The sequence below is a fragment of the Dromiciops gliroides genome, chromosome 3, assembly GCF_019393635.1.
Source record: "Dromiciops gliroides isolate mDroGli1 chromosome 3, mDroGli1.pri, whole genome shotgun sequence".
Taxonomy (NCBI): Eukaryota; Metazoa; Chordata; class Mammalia; order Microbiotheria; family Microbiotheriidae; genus Dromiciops; species Dromiciops gliroides.
Genome location: NC_057863.1, coordinates 359431616 through 359449109, shown reverse-complemented (window position 1 = coordinate 359449109; position 17494 = coordinate 359431616). Strand labels below are relative to the sequence as shown.

Genomic DNA, 17494 nt, shown 5'->3' with positions numbered 1-17494 from the left:
CCACAGCCTTGCTCTTCACTTATTCTGGTATTTGGCATTCCTTCCAATAAGGAAATCCTTCTTGAGCCCTAAACTAGAGCAGCAGTAACTAAACCAAACTTCTTCAGTTCCACAAAGATTTGTTTTTATACTATGCAAAGGACTGCCCTGGGTGCTTGGAAGTATAAAGACAGAAAAACAAAGGAATAAGCAACAGCAGCTCCTGTCCTCGGGAGTTTGTATTCCACTGGAATCTAGAAGAAACTGGTGAGGTTCCATTATCATGGTCAGAGCCCTGACATCTTCCTCTGCCCCCAGAGTCACCTCATACTGATCCATCTCTGGAGACCCTAAGTGCTTTCATTCAATGATTTTATTCACTCAGAACCATTTATTCAGTACCTATTTTTATACTAGGTAGAGGCAGAGTGGGGCCTGGAGTCAAAAGACTCATCTTCCTGAGTCCAAATTTGGCCTCAGATACTTACTAGCTATGCAGCCCTGGGCAAGTCACTTAACCCTGTTTGCCTCAGTTTCCTCATTTGTTAAATGAACTGGAGAAAGAAATGGCAAACCACTTCAGTGTCTTTAACAAGGAAACTCCAAATGGGGTCGGGCATGACTAAAATGAGTAGACCACAAAATTGCGCTGTCTACTTTGTTAGATGCTAGGAATACAAAAATTAAAAAAAAAAAAACAGTTCCTGCCCTCAAGGAGCTTAAATTCTGAAAACAGTTTCTTATTTTTTCTCTGTCAAAGACCCCTTTGGCAGTCTGGCGAAGCCTATGGACCACTCCTGTGAATAATGTTTTTAAATGGATAAAATGAAAACATGTAGGATTATGATGATATTGAAATAGTTATAAAAATATGTTTAAGTTTATGGACCCCCCCCCAGGATAAGGACCCCTGTTCTACAAGATGAATCAACATGTACACAAATAAAGCTCTACATGCTAGATGATGAAATTTCCCAGTCTTGGAGAATTGCCTAAGATGCAGAGGTTGATTTGCCCAGGAGCAACCAAGTAGTATGTGTCAGAAGTGGGCCTGAACCCAGGTGGTCCTAGGCTAATTTTTCAACCACTATACCATGCTGCCTCTTTATATGCATATACAAAATATATACAAAGTAAATATAAAAAGAATCAGGAAGACCTGGGTTCAAATTCTCCCTCTGACAAACACTGGTTATATGATCTTGAGTAAATCATTGAACATCCCAGGCAACTCTCAGATGTTCAGTTGCCAATCTGCATTGGCAGAGGAAGTTTCCTTACTGGGAAATTCCTCCATTTATGAAATCACAAGTTCAGATTCATCCTCCCCGTCCCCAACCCCTAGGTGGAGGAGGGAGAGGGAGGAAGAGCCTTCCAGAAATGGGTGATAGCCAGAGCAAAGGCATGGTGAGGGAAGGCTATGTATGGGGAACAACAAGTTGGACAATTTGCCTGGGAAGTGGACTTGAGGATGAGGCCAGTGTCTTCCGGCGTCTAGATGAGGGAAGGTACTTCTAATGGATCCTAAGGAGAGCCCAACAGGACTGTTAAAATAAGTCTTTCCTGAGCTGAACAAGAGCCAAGAGAATGCCATCCTGGAGATCCAGGCTGACGACAATCATAGAAACCTCGGGTTTAGGGCTGGAAGATGCCTTAGAGATCCAACCAACACGCCACCCCTTATTTTACAGAGACGAAAATGAGGCAAAAAGTCTTCAAGTGCCTTGCCCAGGATCACACAGCTGCAAAATGACAACTAGGTTTCTGACTACAAATCCATGGCTCTTTCCACTACCCTACGCTCACACTTTCCTAACATTTTACAATTTACGAGACAGAATTAAGGCTATTTTTCCAGCCTGCTGAGATGCTTTGGGATGTTGACTCTGTCATCCAATGTGTTTGCTATCCTTCCCAGCTTTGTGGCAGCTATGTCTTCTCCATCTCTCATTTTGTTAATGTGAAGCAATTAGGCTAAAAAGCCTCTAAGGCAAGAGTGTCCTCAAGCTATAATCCATATTTGGGGCCAGGTTTCTTCCTACTCAACCTATAAATCTCTACTGCTTCCGCTATTGCCACTGCTACTACTACTACCACTACTACTACTACTACTACTACTACTAATTAATTATTAATGTTCTGGATATTTTAGTGAGCCTACAAAAGATAAACTTATAACCTAAAACTTTAATTAAAATTACCCCAAAAAAGTTATTTTAGCCACTGGTACAATTGTCCTCTGAACATTAAATAGAAAATGCTAATAACAGGATAGTGACTTGCCCTAGGACCATTTCTATGTGAATTCCATAGAAAAAGATGAAAACATGTGATGATTATTAATAATAATTGAACTGTTGTTTTATTAATACTATTAATAATACTAATTAGTATTACTGATAACATTATTAATCCTAATTCATACTACTACTACTAATAACAACAACAACCATTCATTTTCTGTAGTGCTTTCCTCACAGCAAACCTTTGTGGGTAGGTAATGCAAGGTTTATGATCCCCACTTTACAGATGAAACAACTGAAGTTCTGAGAGATTAAATGACTTGCTCCTGATCACACCGCTAGTAAATCTCAGACCTGGGATTTGGTTCCTCTGAGCTCCCTCAGGAAGATAGAGAGAGAAGGAATAGATAGGTACTGGAAAGAATAATGAATGGGTAGAATTTGAGTGTGTCATCTGGTTCCCCTGCAGGCCTCGGGGATATAGAGGACCTCCCTTCCCTAGCCTGCATGGCCCTGCCCACCCACCCACCATCCCTATTTCCACCTCCATTCCCTAAAACAGCTTCCCCATCCAAGTAATTACTCTGTGCCCTTTTCCCCCAAGGCAGTGGCCCCTATAACTCCCTGCCTTCCTCTTGCTGGTATCCAACCCCTTCTAGAGCTGAGGAGACCAGAGACCAGTATCTTAGCAGACTGTGGTAACAGACTTGCCTGATGTCCCCCCAGAGAAGAGCAGAGAATAAGCTCTAAGTGATGACAAAGAAATCTCTTCCATGCCTAGTGGGCCTGGTGCTTTTCAAAGCACTCACAATAAATGATTGCATTTTATCCTTCCCAACCCTATGAGATAAATGGGGAATATCATACCCATTTTACCCATAAAGAAATGAAGGCAGGGTAGCTAGGTGGCACAGTGGATAAAGCACCAGCCCTGGATTCAGGAGGACCTGAGTTCAAGTCTGATGTCAGACACTTGACACTTAGTATCTGTGTAACCCTGGGCAAGTCACTTAACCCTCACTGCCCCACCAAAAAAAAAAAAAAAGAAAAGAAAGAAAAATGAAAAGAAGGCACAGAGAGATTAAATGATTTGCTCAGGCCATAATTTAGTAGCTGAACCAGCATTAACCCCCTTAATTTTCAACCTAGTGCATCTTTCAGGGAAGATTTTCCTTTTAGAGGTGATTTTCCTGTTATCCTCTGCGTTAACCTGAGGCTTTTCAGCTTTTACAAGGGAAGAAGTAAATAGACCCCAGCCTTTTTGTATTTCCTGGGGACTTGCATTTCTAGCACAGTCACCTGCTCTAGAGAGGGTTTGCCACCCTTTGTGCCTTCCCATGAGAGGTGAAACCTTTATTCTCATAGTCCTGGGGCCAGGCCACCAACAGAATTTCCCATAAATGTCCAAGATTCCTAATTACCTTTTCTGCCTGGAACCTCCCAAGATACTTTATTTGGGGCCTTGATAACTGTTAGCTTGTGGATATGCTTATCTGTGCATGTGTCCTGACTCCTTGTTAGATTATAAGTCCCATAAAGCTCCCTATCTTACCTAAGTAGGCAACTGAGCTAAAGTGGAAAAATCCCTGGTGTTAAAATCAGAGGACCTGGGATCTAGTCCTAGCTATGAGACACAATGATTGTATACCTGGCAGCTAGACCCTTAAAACGGAGATATTAATGCTTGGATTGTGGGCAGTTAGGTGGCGCAGTGGATAAAGTGCCAGGTCGGGAGTCAGGAAGACTCATCTTCTTGAGTTCAAATCTTGTTTTAGACTTTTACTAGCTGTATGACCCTGGGCAAGTCACTTCACCCTGTTTGTGTCCATTTACTCATCTGTAAAATGAGCTAGAGAAGGAAATGGCAGACCACTCCAGCATCTCTGCTGACAAAACCGAAATAGGGTCACAAAGAGTCAGACACCACTGAAATCAGCTGCTGAACAACAACAATGCTTGTATAACTTCTCTGACAGGATTGTTATCTTATAGATACATTGTTGTACACACAGTAGACACTTAATAAATGGGAAATAAAATTATTTTGTGACTTTCTGGGATCCTGGATCTGAAACTGGAAGGAACATCAGAGGCTATCTAGTCGAACCTCCTCACTTAGTACTTACTAGCTGTGTGTCCCTGAGCAGGTCACTTAACCCTATACAATAATAATGGCACCTACCTTCCATGATTGTTGTAAGGATAAAATGAGATATTTATGAAGTGTTTTGCTATATAAACGCTTATTATTATTTTAGGAACTTGAGGCCTAGGGAGGTAAAGTGACTTTGCTCAAGGTCACACAGATAAAGTCATACAACCAGAATTTGAACCCAGGTCTTCTGACTTGATACCACTGATTTCTTCATTATGCCTCTAAACATAAGAGGCAAGGGCCTTATGTAACTCTTTCTGCACTATGTACAAGGGGTTGCCTCATGTTTTCTGCTCATAAGGAAGAAATCTATAAGGCTATGGCATGAGAGAGGCATGCAGAGGTGTCAAATAGGTCCCACGACATTCCCTAGTGTAGCCTGAACCAGATTAAAATGTAACTGGGAATTACGATATAAATAATAATACAATACAACACAGACAATATTAGTTTATGATTTTCTAAGTCAATATGTGGCCCGTGGACATCCATTTCTATTTGGATTTGATATTACCCATGTAGCAGATTTGTAGCTGGGTTTGGATTCTGGTTCTGCTATTTCCTACTTGTGTAAACATGGGTATCACATTCTCTGTCAGCATCTCAGTTTCCTTTCCTGTAAAATTGAGGGGACTATATTATATTATATCAAAGTTTTCTTTTATCTCATAATTCTATAATCCTACCCTGACTGGGAGGGCAGTAGTAGAAGAATGGGACTAAAATTCAACTCCTCTCTTAAGTTGACACCCTCCATCCCCAGCCCAGACTACTTTGGTGGTCCCCACATAGAGATGGGGAGGGGCAGGAATTAAAACATCCATCAAATAACAATCTTAGCATAGGGAAGAATTTTAGTAATCATCTAGTACAAGAGTTCTTAGCCTGGGCTATGTGAATTCTTTTTTAAAAATATTTTGATAATTGTATTTCAATATAATTTAAAAATCACAGAGGTAGTATCAGAGGGGAAATTTGAACCAAGACCCTCTGTTTCCATAGTCAGTATCTGCATTTGTGTCTTATTAGCTAGTTGGTTCGACCATGGGGCTAATAAAGTTGAGATTATAAGTGAGGTTCCCTGCAGATCTGTTAACTTTGAATTGAGAAATACTTCACTCCTGAGTCACTTCACAAGAAGGGTAATGGGAAAGATAAACACAAATTATTAAATGTAAGGGATGGGGGGGTCACCCTTCTTTATTTTCTCTGGGACATTAGTCTGCCTCAGTGTTTGGAAGAAAAGCAGTAGCTGAAATAAGCATCTGAGGTAGAATTAGAACCCAGGTCCTCTGACTCCCTATCTAATATTTATTTTACTATAATATTCTTTATCTGTATGTTCTGAAATGTTATTGTTGAGTAATATCTAACTCTTTGTAAAGCATGCCAACACTATCCATGGTGTTTTCTAGATACTGGAGTGGTTTGCTATTTCCTTCTCCAGTGGATTAAGGTAGACAGAGGTTAAATGCCTTGCCGGGGGTCACATAGCTAGTGTCTGAGGCTGAATTTGAACTCAGGTCTTCCTGACTCCAGGTCCAGCTCTCTTTCCACTGAGTGACCTGGCTGTCTCCGTTCTGAGATAGTTGTGGAACTGCAACTGGAAGATTAAAAAGGATCATCTGCCACTTGATGCTGAGGAGGAGTAAAGAGGATACTTTATTCCCTACTAACGACAACTGATGACAAAAATAATGAGAAGACAAGAGATTTCTCTGCAATACATGAGGATTATTGTTGCAAAATGGGGAAGAATCCTGCCAAAGGAGCCATGGAGAGGTTTTTTGCCAATATCAGGATAAAGGTCACCATTTTTCCAAAAGGAATATAACATTACTTCATCTGCTGCATCAACTAAGCCTGAGGCTGGAAGTGATAAATACCACATCTTGTCAAGGACTAGGCCTAGCTAAGAAGCTGAATAGATCATCAGAGAAGCAGCCCAACAGTTGTAATCATGCAGCAGAGACTGTGCCTAAAGAGGTGTTAGGTAGCCCAGTCCAGAAAGGATCAGCCCAGTTTAACAGTAGAAACACTTGGTTCAACACAGAAACTATACTCATTGGGTAACTTGTATGGCAGTATCAAAATCTTCAGTTCCAGAATTCTGCATCACCATGGTCACATGAATGCCTTACCACCTGGTGCCTTAAATGCGTACCCATTCTTGGGGGGCAGCTAGCTGGTGCAGAAGATAAAGCACTGGCCCTGGATTCAGGAGGACCTGACGTCAAATCCAGCCTCAGACAATTGACACTTACTAGCTGTGTGACCCTGGGCAAGTCACTTAACCCTCACTGACCCAACACCCCCCCAAAAAAATATACCCATTCTTGCTTACAGGGACTAAGGGCTTTGGTAGGAGAGTGTGACTCAGGTTTATGAGTGGAATGTTGTATGATTATTATGTGTTTGTTTTACATTTTTAGTAAATGTTTTAGTTAAGATTAAAGCAGTATTAGGGGCCTACATACTCATGGGAAATACCTTGGGAGGGATGGAAAGGAGGAGCTCATGAACTACAGTGTTAGCAACGCCCACAAGTATCACTCCTGGGGCTCTGAGAGCATTGAGTATAGCAGCTGCCCTCGCTCTGGTGAAACTCCTCCTAGCTAGCATGGAGGCAAGTTTTGTTTTGTTTTGGTTTTTTGTGAGGCAATTGGGGTTAAGTGACTTGCCCAGGGTTACACAGCTAGTAAGTGTTAAGTGTCTGAGGCTGGATTTGAACTCAGGTCCTCCTGATTCCAGGGCCAGTGTTCTATCCACTGCGCCACCCAGCTGCCCTTGAAGGCAAGTTAAAAGGGAAAACAGTGGCACAGAGAGAAAAGGGGAATTTCCCTGCGAGGGTGGGGGTACAATGTTATAACACATTGCAGTTTTTCTGATAGTCAGCCAGCCATACCATCTCATGGTGAGACACCTATGGGGGACTGGTGGTCTGAAGGTCTAGAAACCTCAGGATGGATGCCAGGGCTGGAGATGCCAGTGCACCTTATGGGATTTGGTGTCTGCTTCAATAGAGAGACTGCCACAAGGCAGGGCAGCTGTATGTGGCCAATTCACTGGGTACTGTCCCTCTTTTCCCCGGCACTCCCACATAGAAATGTGAACATCTGTCCAGGTAAAACACATAGAGGCCAGGTTCCTAGACCCTTACTTAGGCAAGTGTCTCCCAGAGAGTCCTTAAAGAGATAAAAGGACATAAGGAACAACAGGGCCTTCCACCCTAACCTCTCTTCAATCAGGGATGGGTCCTGGAGGGGGTGGGGAGGGAATGTTCTCCTCTCCTGGAAGCCCTAATGGCTTCAGAAAGGCCTGGCATTCCCCATAGTGACTGGAGGGAGCCCTTTTGACTGTGGAAAGATTAGCAAAATGAGATCAGGTTTGCATTGGATAGGACTGGGTGGTCCTGCTTTGGAGTGGATGGGATTGAATTCTCTCTTGTTAGGCACTCACTACCAGAAACACACAAACCCCCCAAGACAACCGACTCACAGACAACTGACTCCTTCTAGCCCAGGCAAGGAACATCTCCATCCGTGCTTTCCTGGCACTGGAAAGAGCGCCCGCTCTTCTCCTACCCTTCAGGAAGTGCACGGTGCCTGATCCCCCGCAGACCCGGGGCCGGTGTAGATGCTACTGGGGATGAAAATGTCAATCCTCTTGCTTCCATCCCTTCTAGTCCCCCACTTCCAGACTGGAGTTGAGGATGCCCCTAGTGCTGTCACTATCACCCATAAGGCTAAGGAGAACAGGTTTAGAGCCTTTAAGCCGGAGGGAGGTAGGCTGTCCCTATTCTCTGAGCCTGGTGCTTGTCCTCCCCCCCCACACACCCTAAACACCTTCCTGCATGCCTTGGATTGTCACCTCCACCCCCAATATTGCAGTACAAAGAGGAAGTTACATTTCAAGACAACAAGCCATTTAATTGTTACACAAATCAGAATCTCTAGACATTATCCTAGGAGCCATACACCTACACCTACACACACACACACACACACACACACACACACATACTCGATATTGGCTGTTCAGTACAAAAGGATGAACTCATTGGGGAGAAGGGGAGCCTGAAACCTAAGAGAGATACTTGACAGCATCAGACCCAAGGATCTGCCACCAGGCTTACCTAAGGTCTAGCTCTCCCAAGTAAGTCGCCAATGGCTTGGGAAGAACTTATATTTTGTATGCTTTGTAGGAGAGGTAGCACAGAACATCTAATAGACCAGTAGATGGGGAGTCAGAAAGCCCTAGGTCTGAATTATTTTTTTAAAATAAAAGTATTTTATTATATTTCCAGCTACATGTAGAGATAGCTTCCAGCATCTGTCTATCTGAATTATTTCTGATACATGTACTAGCTACGTAATATTTGTCATACCATTTAGCCTCTCTGAACCTCAGTCTCCTCATTAGTAAAGTGGGAGTAAAAATAATACTCACTTAAAATCACAGAATTTTAGAGTCATAAGGATCTTCAAGAGTTATCTAATATAACCTCTACCTCCAAAAAAGTCTCCACTGTGAAACAGAGAACCCACTTCCTCCCAAGAAAATCCATTTTGGATAGCTCCAAAAGCTATCATTTATAGGAAGTCTTTTTACTGATACCAAGTCTAGATTTCTACCTCACCAGGTTGACTTGAGGATCAACTGAGATTATATATGTAAAGCTCTTTGCAAACCTTGAAACACTATATAAACATTAACGATTACTCTAGGGGAGGTGGAAAGTAGGAGTCATAGAAACAGGCTTAGACCAATGATTTTCTATTTGCTGGTCTGACATCTTGGTATTGTGCCAGGCCTGCTCTTGGGAGAGTGTCTCCAGCCATTCCCACAGGCCTATAGCCTCAGTGTTATTAGGGTGATGTTTTAAGAAAGCTTGATATAAGAAAATCTAATTTTTGAAAACAAATGAATTCAGGGGTGGTTATTCTTTAAAAAGGAGTTAAACTTGAGGGCAGCTAGGTGGCACAGTGGATAGAGCACTGGACCTGGATTCAGAAGGACCTGAGTTCAAATTTGGCTTCAGACACTTAACACTTACTAGCTGTGTGACCCTGGGCAAATCACTTAACCTCAATTGCCTCACCAAAAACAAAAAAAAAAGAGTTAAACTTGAAGAAGGCCCAAAAAGCAGTGGAAAAATGAATGGCAAGTCTAAGGATGCTGTGTTAGCTGGCCATGAGAAAAGACATCAAATTCATCACCAAGGTCACATATACTGGGAAATGGAGGCCAGCCAACCATGAAGAGGAGTAGGAAAGAGCAGGTAGACATCCCCACTCTTGCACTGCCCCCCCCCCTGATTTTGGAAGAAACAGAGGAAGGCCACCAACCCCTTGGATGTATCTCACAAAGTAGACTTATGGAAGAATGTGGAGAAGCATGAAGGATGATACAGGATGAGGAAGTGTAAGCAGATTATAACCTAAAGTGAGGGAGACAGAACCCAAGCCATCAATCATTTCCTACCCACCTGGCTGTACTACTTTGGGACTCTTCTGATCCACTTCTCCACCATGCCCTGGGGACCTCATCATTAGGAAACCGCATCATCCTGCAAGACCAAATCAGCTTTGGTCCTCACTACCTTCTGCCCCTTTGTCTGGAGGATGAAGCCATGAACCACAACAACACCAGGGGGCTCAGGACAAACAATTTCTCACCAGGCTGCACTACATGAAGACTTCTTGGATGCCTCTACCATAAGATTCCTTCCCCTCCCCCCTTTCGGTTTCCTTTTACGTATTGTCTTTTTTTTTTTTTTTTTTTTTTTTTAGTGAGGCAATTGGGGTTAAATGACTTGCCCAGGCTCACACAGCTAGTAAGTGTTAAATGTCTGAGGTCGGATTTGAACTCAGGTACTCCTGAATCCAGGGCCGGTGCTCTATCCACTGCGCCACCTAGCTGCCCCCACGTATTATCTTTACTCATTAGATTGTAAGCTCCTTGAAGGCAGGGACTGTCTTTTTTTTCATATTTGTATTTTTAACATTTAGGATGGGCCTGGCCCAAAATAGGTGCTTAATAAATGTCTATTGACTATCAGTACATAAAGGAATCAAAATACTTACTTCATGAAGAAATTATTTGCTTAAGAAAATGGTTTGACCCAGTTAGTTTGAATATCAAGTTAACTTCATCTATATTTTACATGTTATATTATATTTACATGTTATATTTTACTTGCAAAAATTCAATTTGCTGAATAGTTTACATTTTTTCCCTTACTACCTGCCTGACCTTTGACAGGCTACTTAAGGCCTCTTTAGACCTCAGTTGCCTCAACAGTAAAATGAAAAGGTTAGGTTAGATGACACACAGACCATTAAAAGAAAATCTACTGTATAAGTTTCTACTGTACAGTGGAAAGGGCACTGGCTTTGAAGTCAGAAGAGCTGTATTCAAGTTCTGATTCTATTACTCACTATCTGTGTGGCCTTGAGCAGGTGACTTAACCCCTCTCGTCTCAGCTTCCTCATCTGTAAAATAAGGGGACAGAACTAAGGTCCCTAAATTGATTACCTTTGAAAGGCCCCATTTTCCTTCCTTGGATACAGAAGGGAAGGTAGTATCTCATCTCCTCTTCCATATTATCCCAGGAGACTCCAGAGAAAAATGTATTGAATGGCCATCACTAAGCTAGCAAGCTTTTAAGAGACCAGCTCCCATCCTACTAGAATGAATGTCTAAGGCTATCTTTGTGTTTCTTGTAGGACACAACAGAGCATGTAAAGCTCAGAGAAGACTAGTCACCTCTGCTCTGCCCTGACCCCAACCTCATGAGCCTCCAGACCGTACCTTTCAAAGGTTTTAAAGAGTCCTGCCTCCAAACGCCCTGAAACACTACCCAGTGGGGACGTGCCCCGACAAACAAAGGTATGATCTCAGAGACCACAGAGGAGGGAATGGTGATTTAAAGTCGCTCACCGCAGCAATGAAAGTCTACTATGCAGGGGCCTATATGGCACCTGCCACCCCATGGGGCACCTAGGAATTAATTGTTCATTAGTCATCATTCTTCTACTAACAAGAATAATCCCACTCTCAGCTCTCTCATGTTGGAAATAAGTGTCCTTAGCAAATGTTGACCCAAAGTCACCCTCACCGAGCAACCATGTGTCATGAAGCCTCCAATTCCAGCTCTCCCACACCCCAGACCTGCCCCTTCCTCACCCTTTGGGCATCTATTATGCCCTTTATGATTGTCAAGTTCCTCTCATCCAAATGAATGAGCACTGAAAGTATGGGACTCCAAGATGACTTAGCAAATTGGAGGAGTGGACAGGAGCAAACAAAACACAATCCATAATGGACAAAAGTATAGATACCTACCCAGAGTTGGGAGGGGGAAATGCGGCCAGAGAGACTAAAGGAAAGGATAGAAGAGTGACAAATATAGTTTTAAAAAATGATCGGGGGGGGGGGGGGCGGGGCAGCTAGGTGGCACAGTGATAGAGCATTGGCCCCTGGATTCAGGAGGACCTGAGTTCAAATCCAGCCTCAGACACTTGACACTTACTAGCTGTGTGACCCTGGGCAAGTCACTAAACCCCAATTGCCTCACCAAAAAAAAAAAAAATAACAATCTGGGAGCCAACTCCAAATTAGCTTTGTACCTCTATGAGGCTCAGATGAGATAATGGATGTAAAGCACTTTACTAAACTTAAAATGCTACATAAGTGCCTTTAAGTTATTACTATTAACCTACCATCACCAGGCCTCTCGTCTTATGATGACTTTATTCTCTGAGCTTTTGACTGTACTCCTGTTAAGCTCAAGCAAGGTTTATAGAACAACATAGGGGTACTCTGGTAAATGTTTAACACTCAGGAGAGGAAGGGAGTGTATGAACACACCCTTTAAAGTGTAATCTATTATTCACACTTTCTTAACTCTAGACAATCAACAAAACAATAAATCAAGGCTTGATTTATAGAGATTGACCATTTCTGAGGTCTAAATGTTCATACTGAACATTTAACAATGGACTTTCTCAGGCTGATCTGAGCTGACACTAGCACACTCCACATGTATAAGGAGAAGCAAAGCATGGAATACACCTTCCCTTTAAAATCAGTATTGGTTGGGCTTCTGGGCCCTGCTATAAAAGTAAAGAAATATAAAAGAAATGTTAGGACCCCTCACCAACCAGGAAGGGTTATAGGGATGGGAAAGCAGGATGGGAAACATACCTCAAAGAAAAGATTCAAGGAACTGGGATCATTTCACCTGGAGAAGAAAAGTCTGAGGCATAATTTATCAAAGGCCTTTGGATTCTCCTCTATCTTCTCAACTGCCTCATTTTAGAAATGAGGTGATCCAGAGCTCTCAAAGACTCTGGCAGAGCCTACCAATCCTAAGAGACCAGGCCCAATGGAGTACTTGTTCTGCTAGGTGGTGCAAACACCAGAGTGTTAAACATGGAGTGAAGAAGACCTGAGTTCAAATCCAGCCTCAGACATTTATAGCTGTGTGACCATGGGCATGCCACTTAACTTCTGTATGCCCTTCAGTTTCCTCCCCTGTAAAATGGGGATAATACTTCACAAGGTTGTTATAAAGATCAAATGACATAGTTTGTAAAGTACTTGGTATACAGCAGGCACTTAATAAATGCTTACTACCTAGCTAAATCCAGCAAGACTTGTCACCAATTCATGGGTGGTAAAGTAGTTGGATTTTTTTCCCCCCTACAATTCTCAAAGATCATCTCCTAAAGCCCAGAGAGCGTTGTAAAGAGAGTAATCACAAAGATATCACAGATATTTTTGAAGTGTGAAAAACTATCTCAAGTATCTAGGGCAGAGCAGTATGGTGGAAAGAGCACTGAAGGCAGAGGACTCGGGTTCAAATTCTGATTAGTGACTGTGAGACCTTGCGCAAATCATTTAACCTCCTTGGACCTCAGTTTCCTCATTTGTAAAATAAGTATTCATACTAGATGACTTCTGAGGTTCTGTCCACCTCAAAATATAAGATCCTCTGAAGTCTATGAGAAGTTCTTACATAGAGGAGAGGGTGACCAAGGGCAGAGCAAAGGAGAGAAGCTTATCAGGCGGGGTTATGGTTAGGTAGGTATAAGAAAGAATGGGGCAGCTAAGTGGGGAAGTGAATAGAACACTGGGCCTGGAATTAGGAAGCTCATCTTTCTGAGGTCAAATCCAGCCTCAGACACTTATTAGCTGTGTGATCCTGGGCAAGTCACTTAACCCTGTTTGTCTCAGTTTCTTCATCTGTAAAATGAGCTAAAGAAGGAAACAGCAAACCACTCCTGTATCTTTGCCCAGAAAACCCCAAATGGGGTCATAAAGAGTTGGACATGATGAAAACTACTAAACAACAACAAAATAAGAAATTTCCAATATTATAATAGCAAAGATTATTAAGTGAAAGAATGGGTGGCCAAGGAAGACTGTGAAACCTCCTTTAAAATGATAAAAGTTATGAAAAATTCACATCTATCCGAAATGATTTAAATGTCTAGAAGCAGAAATGAATAACATCATCACTAGAGGTCCTTTCTCCTTCCATGAATCTCTAAACCCCAGAAAGGTTATGATCAAGACAGATTTAATAGTAATTGGAAATGACTGAGTACCCACAGGGTGCAAAGTACCATCTGTAGCACTTCCAGAAAATACAGGAATCTTGACCAACCCCAGCTTGGCTACTCCCACTGACCAGACCCCAAGTCTCCATTAGCTTCTCTCCCCCCTCACCTCCTTACTGAGCAAAAAGAGATGGAGATCTCTGATTCAAAGTAGCCATTAAATGTAAAAAGTTGCATTTAAAATTTAAGGGGGAAAGAGAAAGGAAGGAAGGAAGGGAGGCAGGGAAAAATGGAGGGAGGGAAAAGGAATGGAGAAAGAAAGGGAAAAAGAAAAGAAGGAAGGAAGGAAGAGAGGGAGGGACAAAGGAATGGAGAAAGAAAGAAAGAAGGGAAGGAGGGAGGGAGGGAAAAGGAATGGAGAAAGAAAAGAAGTAAGGAACGAAGAGAGGGAGGGACAAAGGAATGGAGAAAGAAAGAAAGAAAGAAAGAAAGAAAGAAAGAAAGAAAGAAAGAAAGAAAGAAAGAAAGAAAGAAAGAAAGAGAAAGAAAGAAAGAAAGAAAGAAAGAAAGAAAGAAAGAGAAAGAAAGAAAGAAAAAGAAAGAAGGAAGGAAGAAAAGAAAGAAGGAAAGAAAGAAAGAAAGGAAAAAACAAATCTGAGGCAAATGATGAAACCACATGAATCTCCTTCTCCTAAGCCTTCCTTCCAAACCCTCCCTGGATCCTAACCACCTCCTGGGAGGGACTAGCTGAACAGGGCTTCCCAGAGCTAGCTTACCGAGTGGTTGTCCCCTTCCATGATTTCTGGTGGGATGAAACTTCCCCAACTCAGCTGATGGACAGATCCATGTTGTACTGGACTCTGGTGTCCCAGGGACAGGAGGGAAAAAAGGGGGCTGGCTCAAAAGCCTATAGGGCTGGCCCCCGTCAGGAGTGGGGCGGGGGAGCAAGGTGGTTGGGATGTGTGAGGTAATGTGATGTATAAACAACAAGGCAGAACTAGCTGGACCTGTCCCTCCACCCCTCCTCCAGCTGGATCCCCAGTTACTCAGCGAATACTAGGGACTTTGCCTGAAACTGTCACCCTACTGGCACCCGTGGGTAAAGCTTTGTGTGGGGGTGTGGGCCTGGTACTTAAGGAGAAAGAGCAATGACCCTTATTAGAGAGATGTAGATAGTGTTATTCCCCTTGGTACCTAAAAAAGATTCATTCCCCACCAAAGCCTCTCCAATATCACCTAGTCCACATAGGAGACACCATAAGAGATCCAGACCAGGAGAGGCTAAAACCTACGTCACTGCTTGTGTTCCATCTCGAGTCTCAGAATCCAAAGAAATAGAGGCAGAGTAGTATGAGAGATAGAGCCTTGGAATAAGGGGAGAACCTAGAGTTAGGAGAACAGAGTTCAAATCTTACTTTGGATTCATACTAGCTGTGACCACAAGCAAGTAACTTAACCTTTCTCAGCCGCAATTTCCTCATCCATAAAATGAAGGGGGAAATGGGTGAAAAGGGTGGTTGTGAATAAGTTTTCAGTACTTGCCTTTCATACTAGTTGTGGGGAAAGTCCTTTGTACGCCTTTTAAAAGGCACTATAAAATTATGAATTCTTTTTAATATGATGCAGCCAGTGAATAACTCTCCATCTCAAAACAAACCAAAGAGGGAGTTATACAAAATTTCAATAAGAAAGGTATAGTTGAATTTCCAAGAACTTTCCTAATGAGGTTGAAAGATTCAACAATAAAATGCATCCTCTGAAGAAATTCAGCAGAACTCATTGTTTTTAATCACCTAGGACAGAGTCAAGGGTATGAAGGGGTATTAATGGTACAAGGGACCATCCAATTGGGTGAAGTAAGAAAGGACAAAGGATATCCCTGTCCCCCAGAAAATCTGCCCCTCACCCCTGTTAGAATTTGAGGAAAAGGCAGGCTCTTAGTAAAGGAGGACCATAGTGATAGGGCCACAGAGGCAGTACCAGGCCCATGGATGGCATGTTCAATCAGTTTCAGAGAAGTAAGGTGCATAGGCAGTGGTCATAGCAGGGAGAGAGAATGGCCCCAGACAGGAAATATAACCATCATCTCAATGTCAGCAGCCAAGGGCAAAATTCTTTTTGCCCCATGCTAATTATAACCAGGTAGTGCAGGGCAGCTAGGTGGCACAGTAGATGGAGTACCTGGCCTGGAGTCAGGAAGACTCATCTTCTGAATTCAAATCTGGCCTCAGGTACTTACTAGCTCTGTGACTCTAGGCAAGTCACTTAACCCTGTTTGCCTCAGTTTCCTCATCTGTAAAATGAGCTAGAGAAGGAAATGGCAAACCACTCTGATATCTTTGCCGAGAAAACCCATATGAGGTCATGAAGAGTCCAGAAAACATGACTGAAAATGATTGAACAACACCAACAAAATCACAGCTTAGAAATTCAGCAATTCTCATCTGTATGGAGTGGTTTGAAAGACAGTATGGTATGGAAGAATCTGAAAACTAAGAGACACCTGGCTCCTAGTCCCTATATGTTTCCTTATCTTGTCTATTCCAGTCCCTATATGTTTATTTCCTTATCAATAGAATTATAGCAGGGCAAGGGGGTGGGTGAACTGAACTGTATGATCCCAGGGTTGCTTTGGGTGTTTATATTCTATGATATCTGGGTGGGGAAGTGGACAACATAGCATCTAGGGGGTCCAACTAAATATAGGAGTTTAGAATTTGGGATTATTTCCAAGTGCCATATCCTGTTTCCATCAGGAATAATCACTGTGAAGAGAATAGAATTTATATTCCTATTCATGGCCTGGTCATCTTACCAAGCTATTTATAGGTGTGACCCATGAGATGGTCAAGTACTGAACAGCAGAGCTAAGATGGAAGCACCTTGCCGGTCCCTTTCTTCCTCCTCCTCTTCCTTGTTCTTGGTGTTCTCCTGGGTAATCTAACCCTCACTCAGAAGAATGGCCACTCTGGCTGTCTTGGAGACATCACTTCCACACATGAATCAATGGGGAAAATGAAGGAGAAGGAGGGAGGAGCAGATACAACTTCCTTGAAACAGGTTAAGCAAATCTCTTTGATTCCAGGACTTGGAGCTTCCAGAAGCTGGGACCATGGCTACCCAATACCTCTATTCACCCTGGGGAAAGGGAGGTGGGGAGGACAAGTTCCCCAAAAAGCTAATGAACAAATGTCCCACTGCTCTCTAGAGGAATCACACATACCCATCTGCACTTAAAAAAAGCCGTCTCCTTGTAAGCTCCTGTGGAGCCCTATTCCTAGCCTCCTTTGATCGCAGCAGTGTGGAAGAGGGACAAGAGCACTGAGTTTGTAGTCTAGTCGGCTCAAATCTTGCCTCTGACCTTGGGCAAGTCACTTAACTTCTCTGAAGGAGAAAGGCCTGAGTTTCCTCTTCTATAAAAAGGAGAAATTGGGACCTCTGAGGATCTAAGATGACAATCACACCACACACACACACACACACACACACACCTCTGTAAGACTATTTCTAAATAAGCTTCAGGGACTCTCCTTGAGAGACAGAATACAGAG

At 42.8% G+C, this 17494-nt stretch overlaps 1 protein-coding gene across 1 annotated transcript in view; it reads right to left on the bottom strand.

The window, feature by feature from the left end:
- TMPRSS13 (transmembrane serine protease 13) overlaps nt 1-14740 on the bottom strand; it is a 46066-nt gene extending 31326 nt beyond the window's left edge. The window contains 1 exon segment of the mRNA XM_043993554.1: nt 14720-14740. Within this exon segment, the coding sequence (XP_043849489.1) occupies nt 14720-14740 (21 nt within the window).
- Between the last annotated feature and the right edge of the window lie 2754 nt (nt 14741-17494).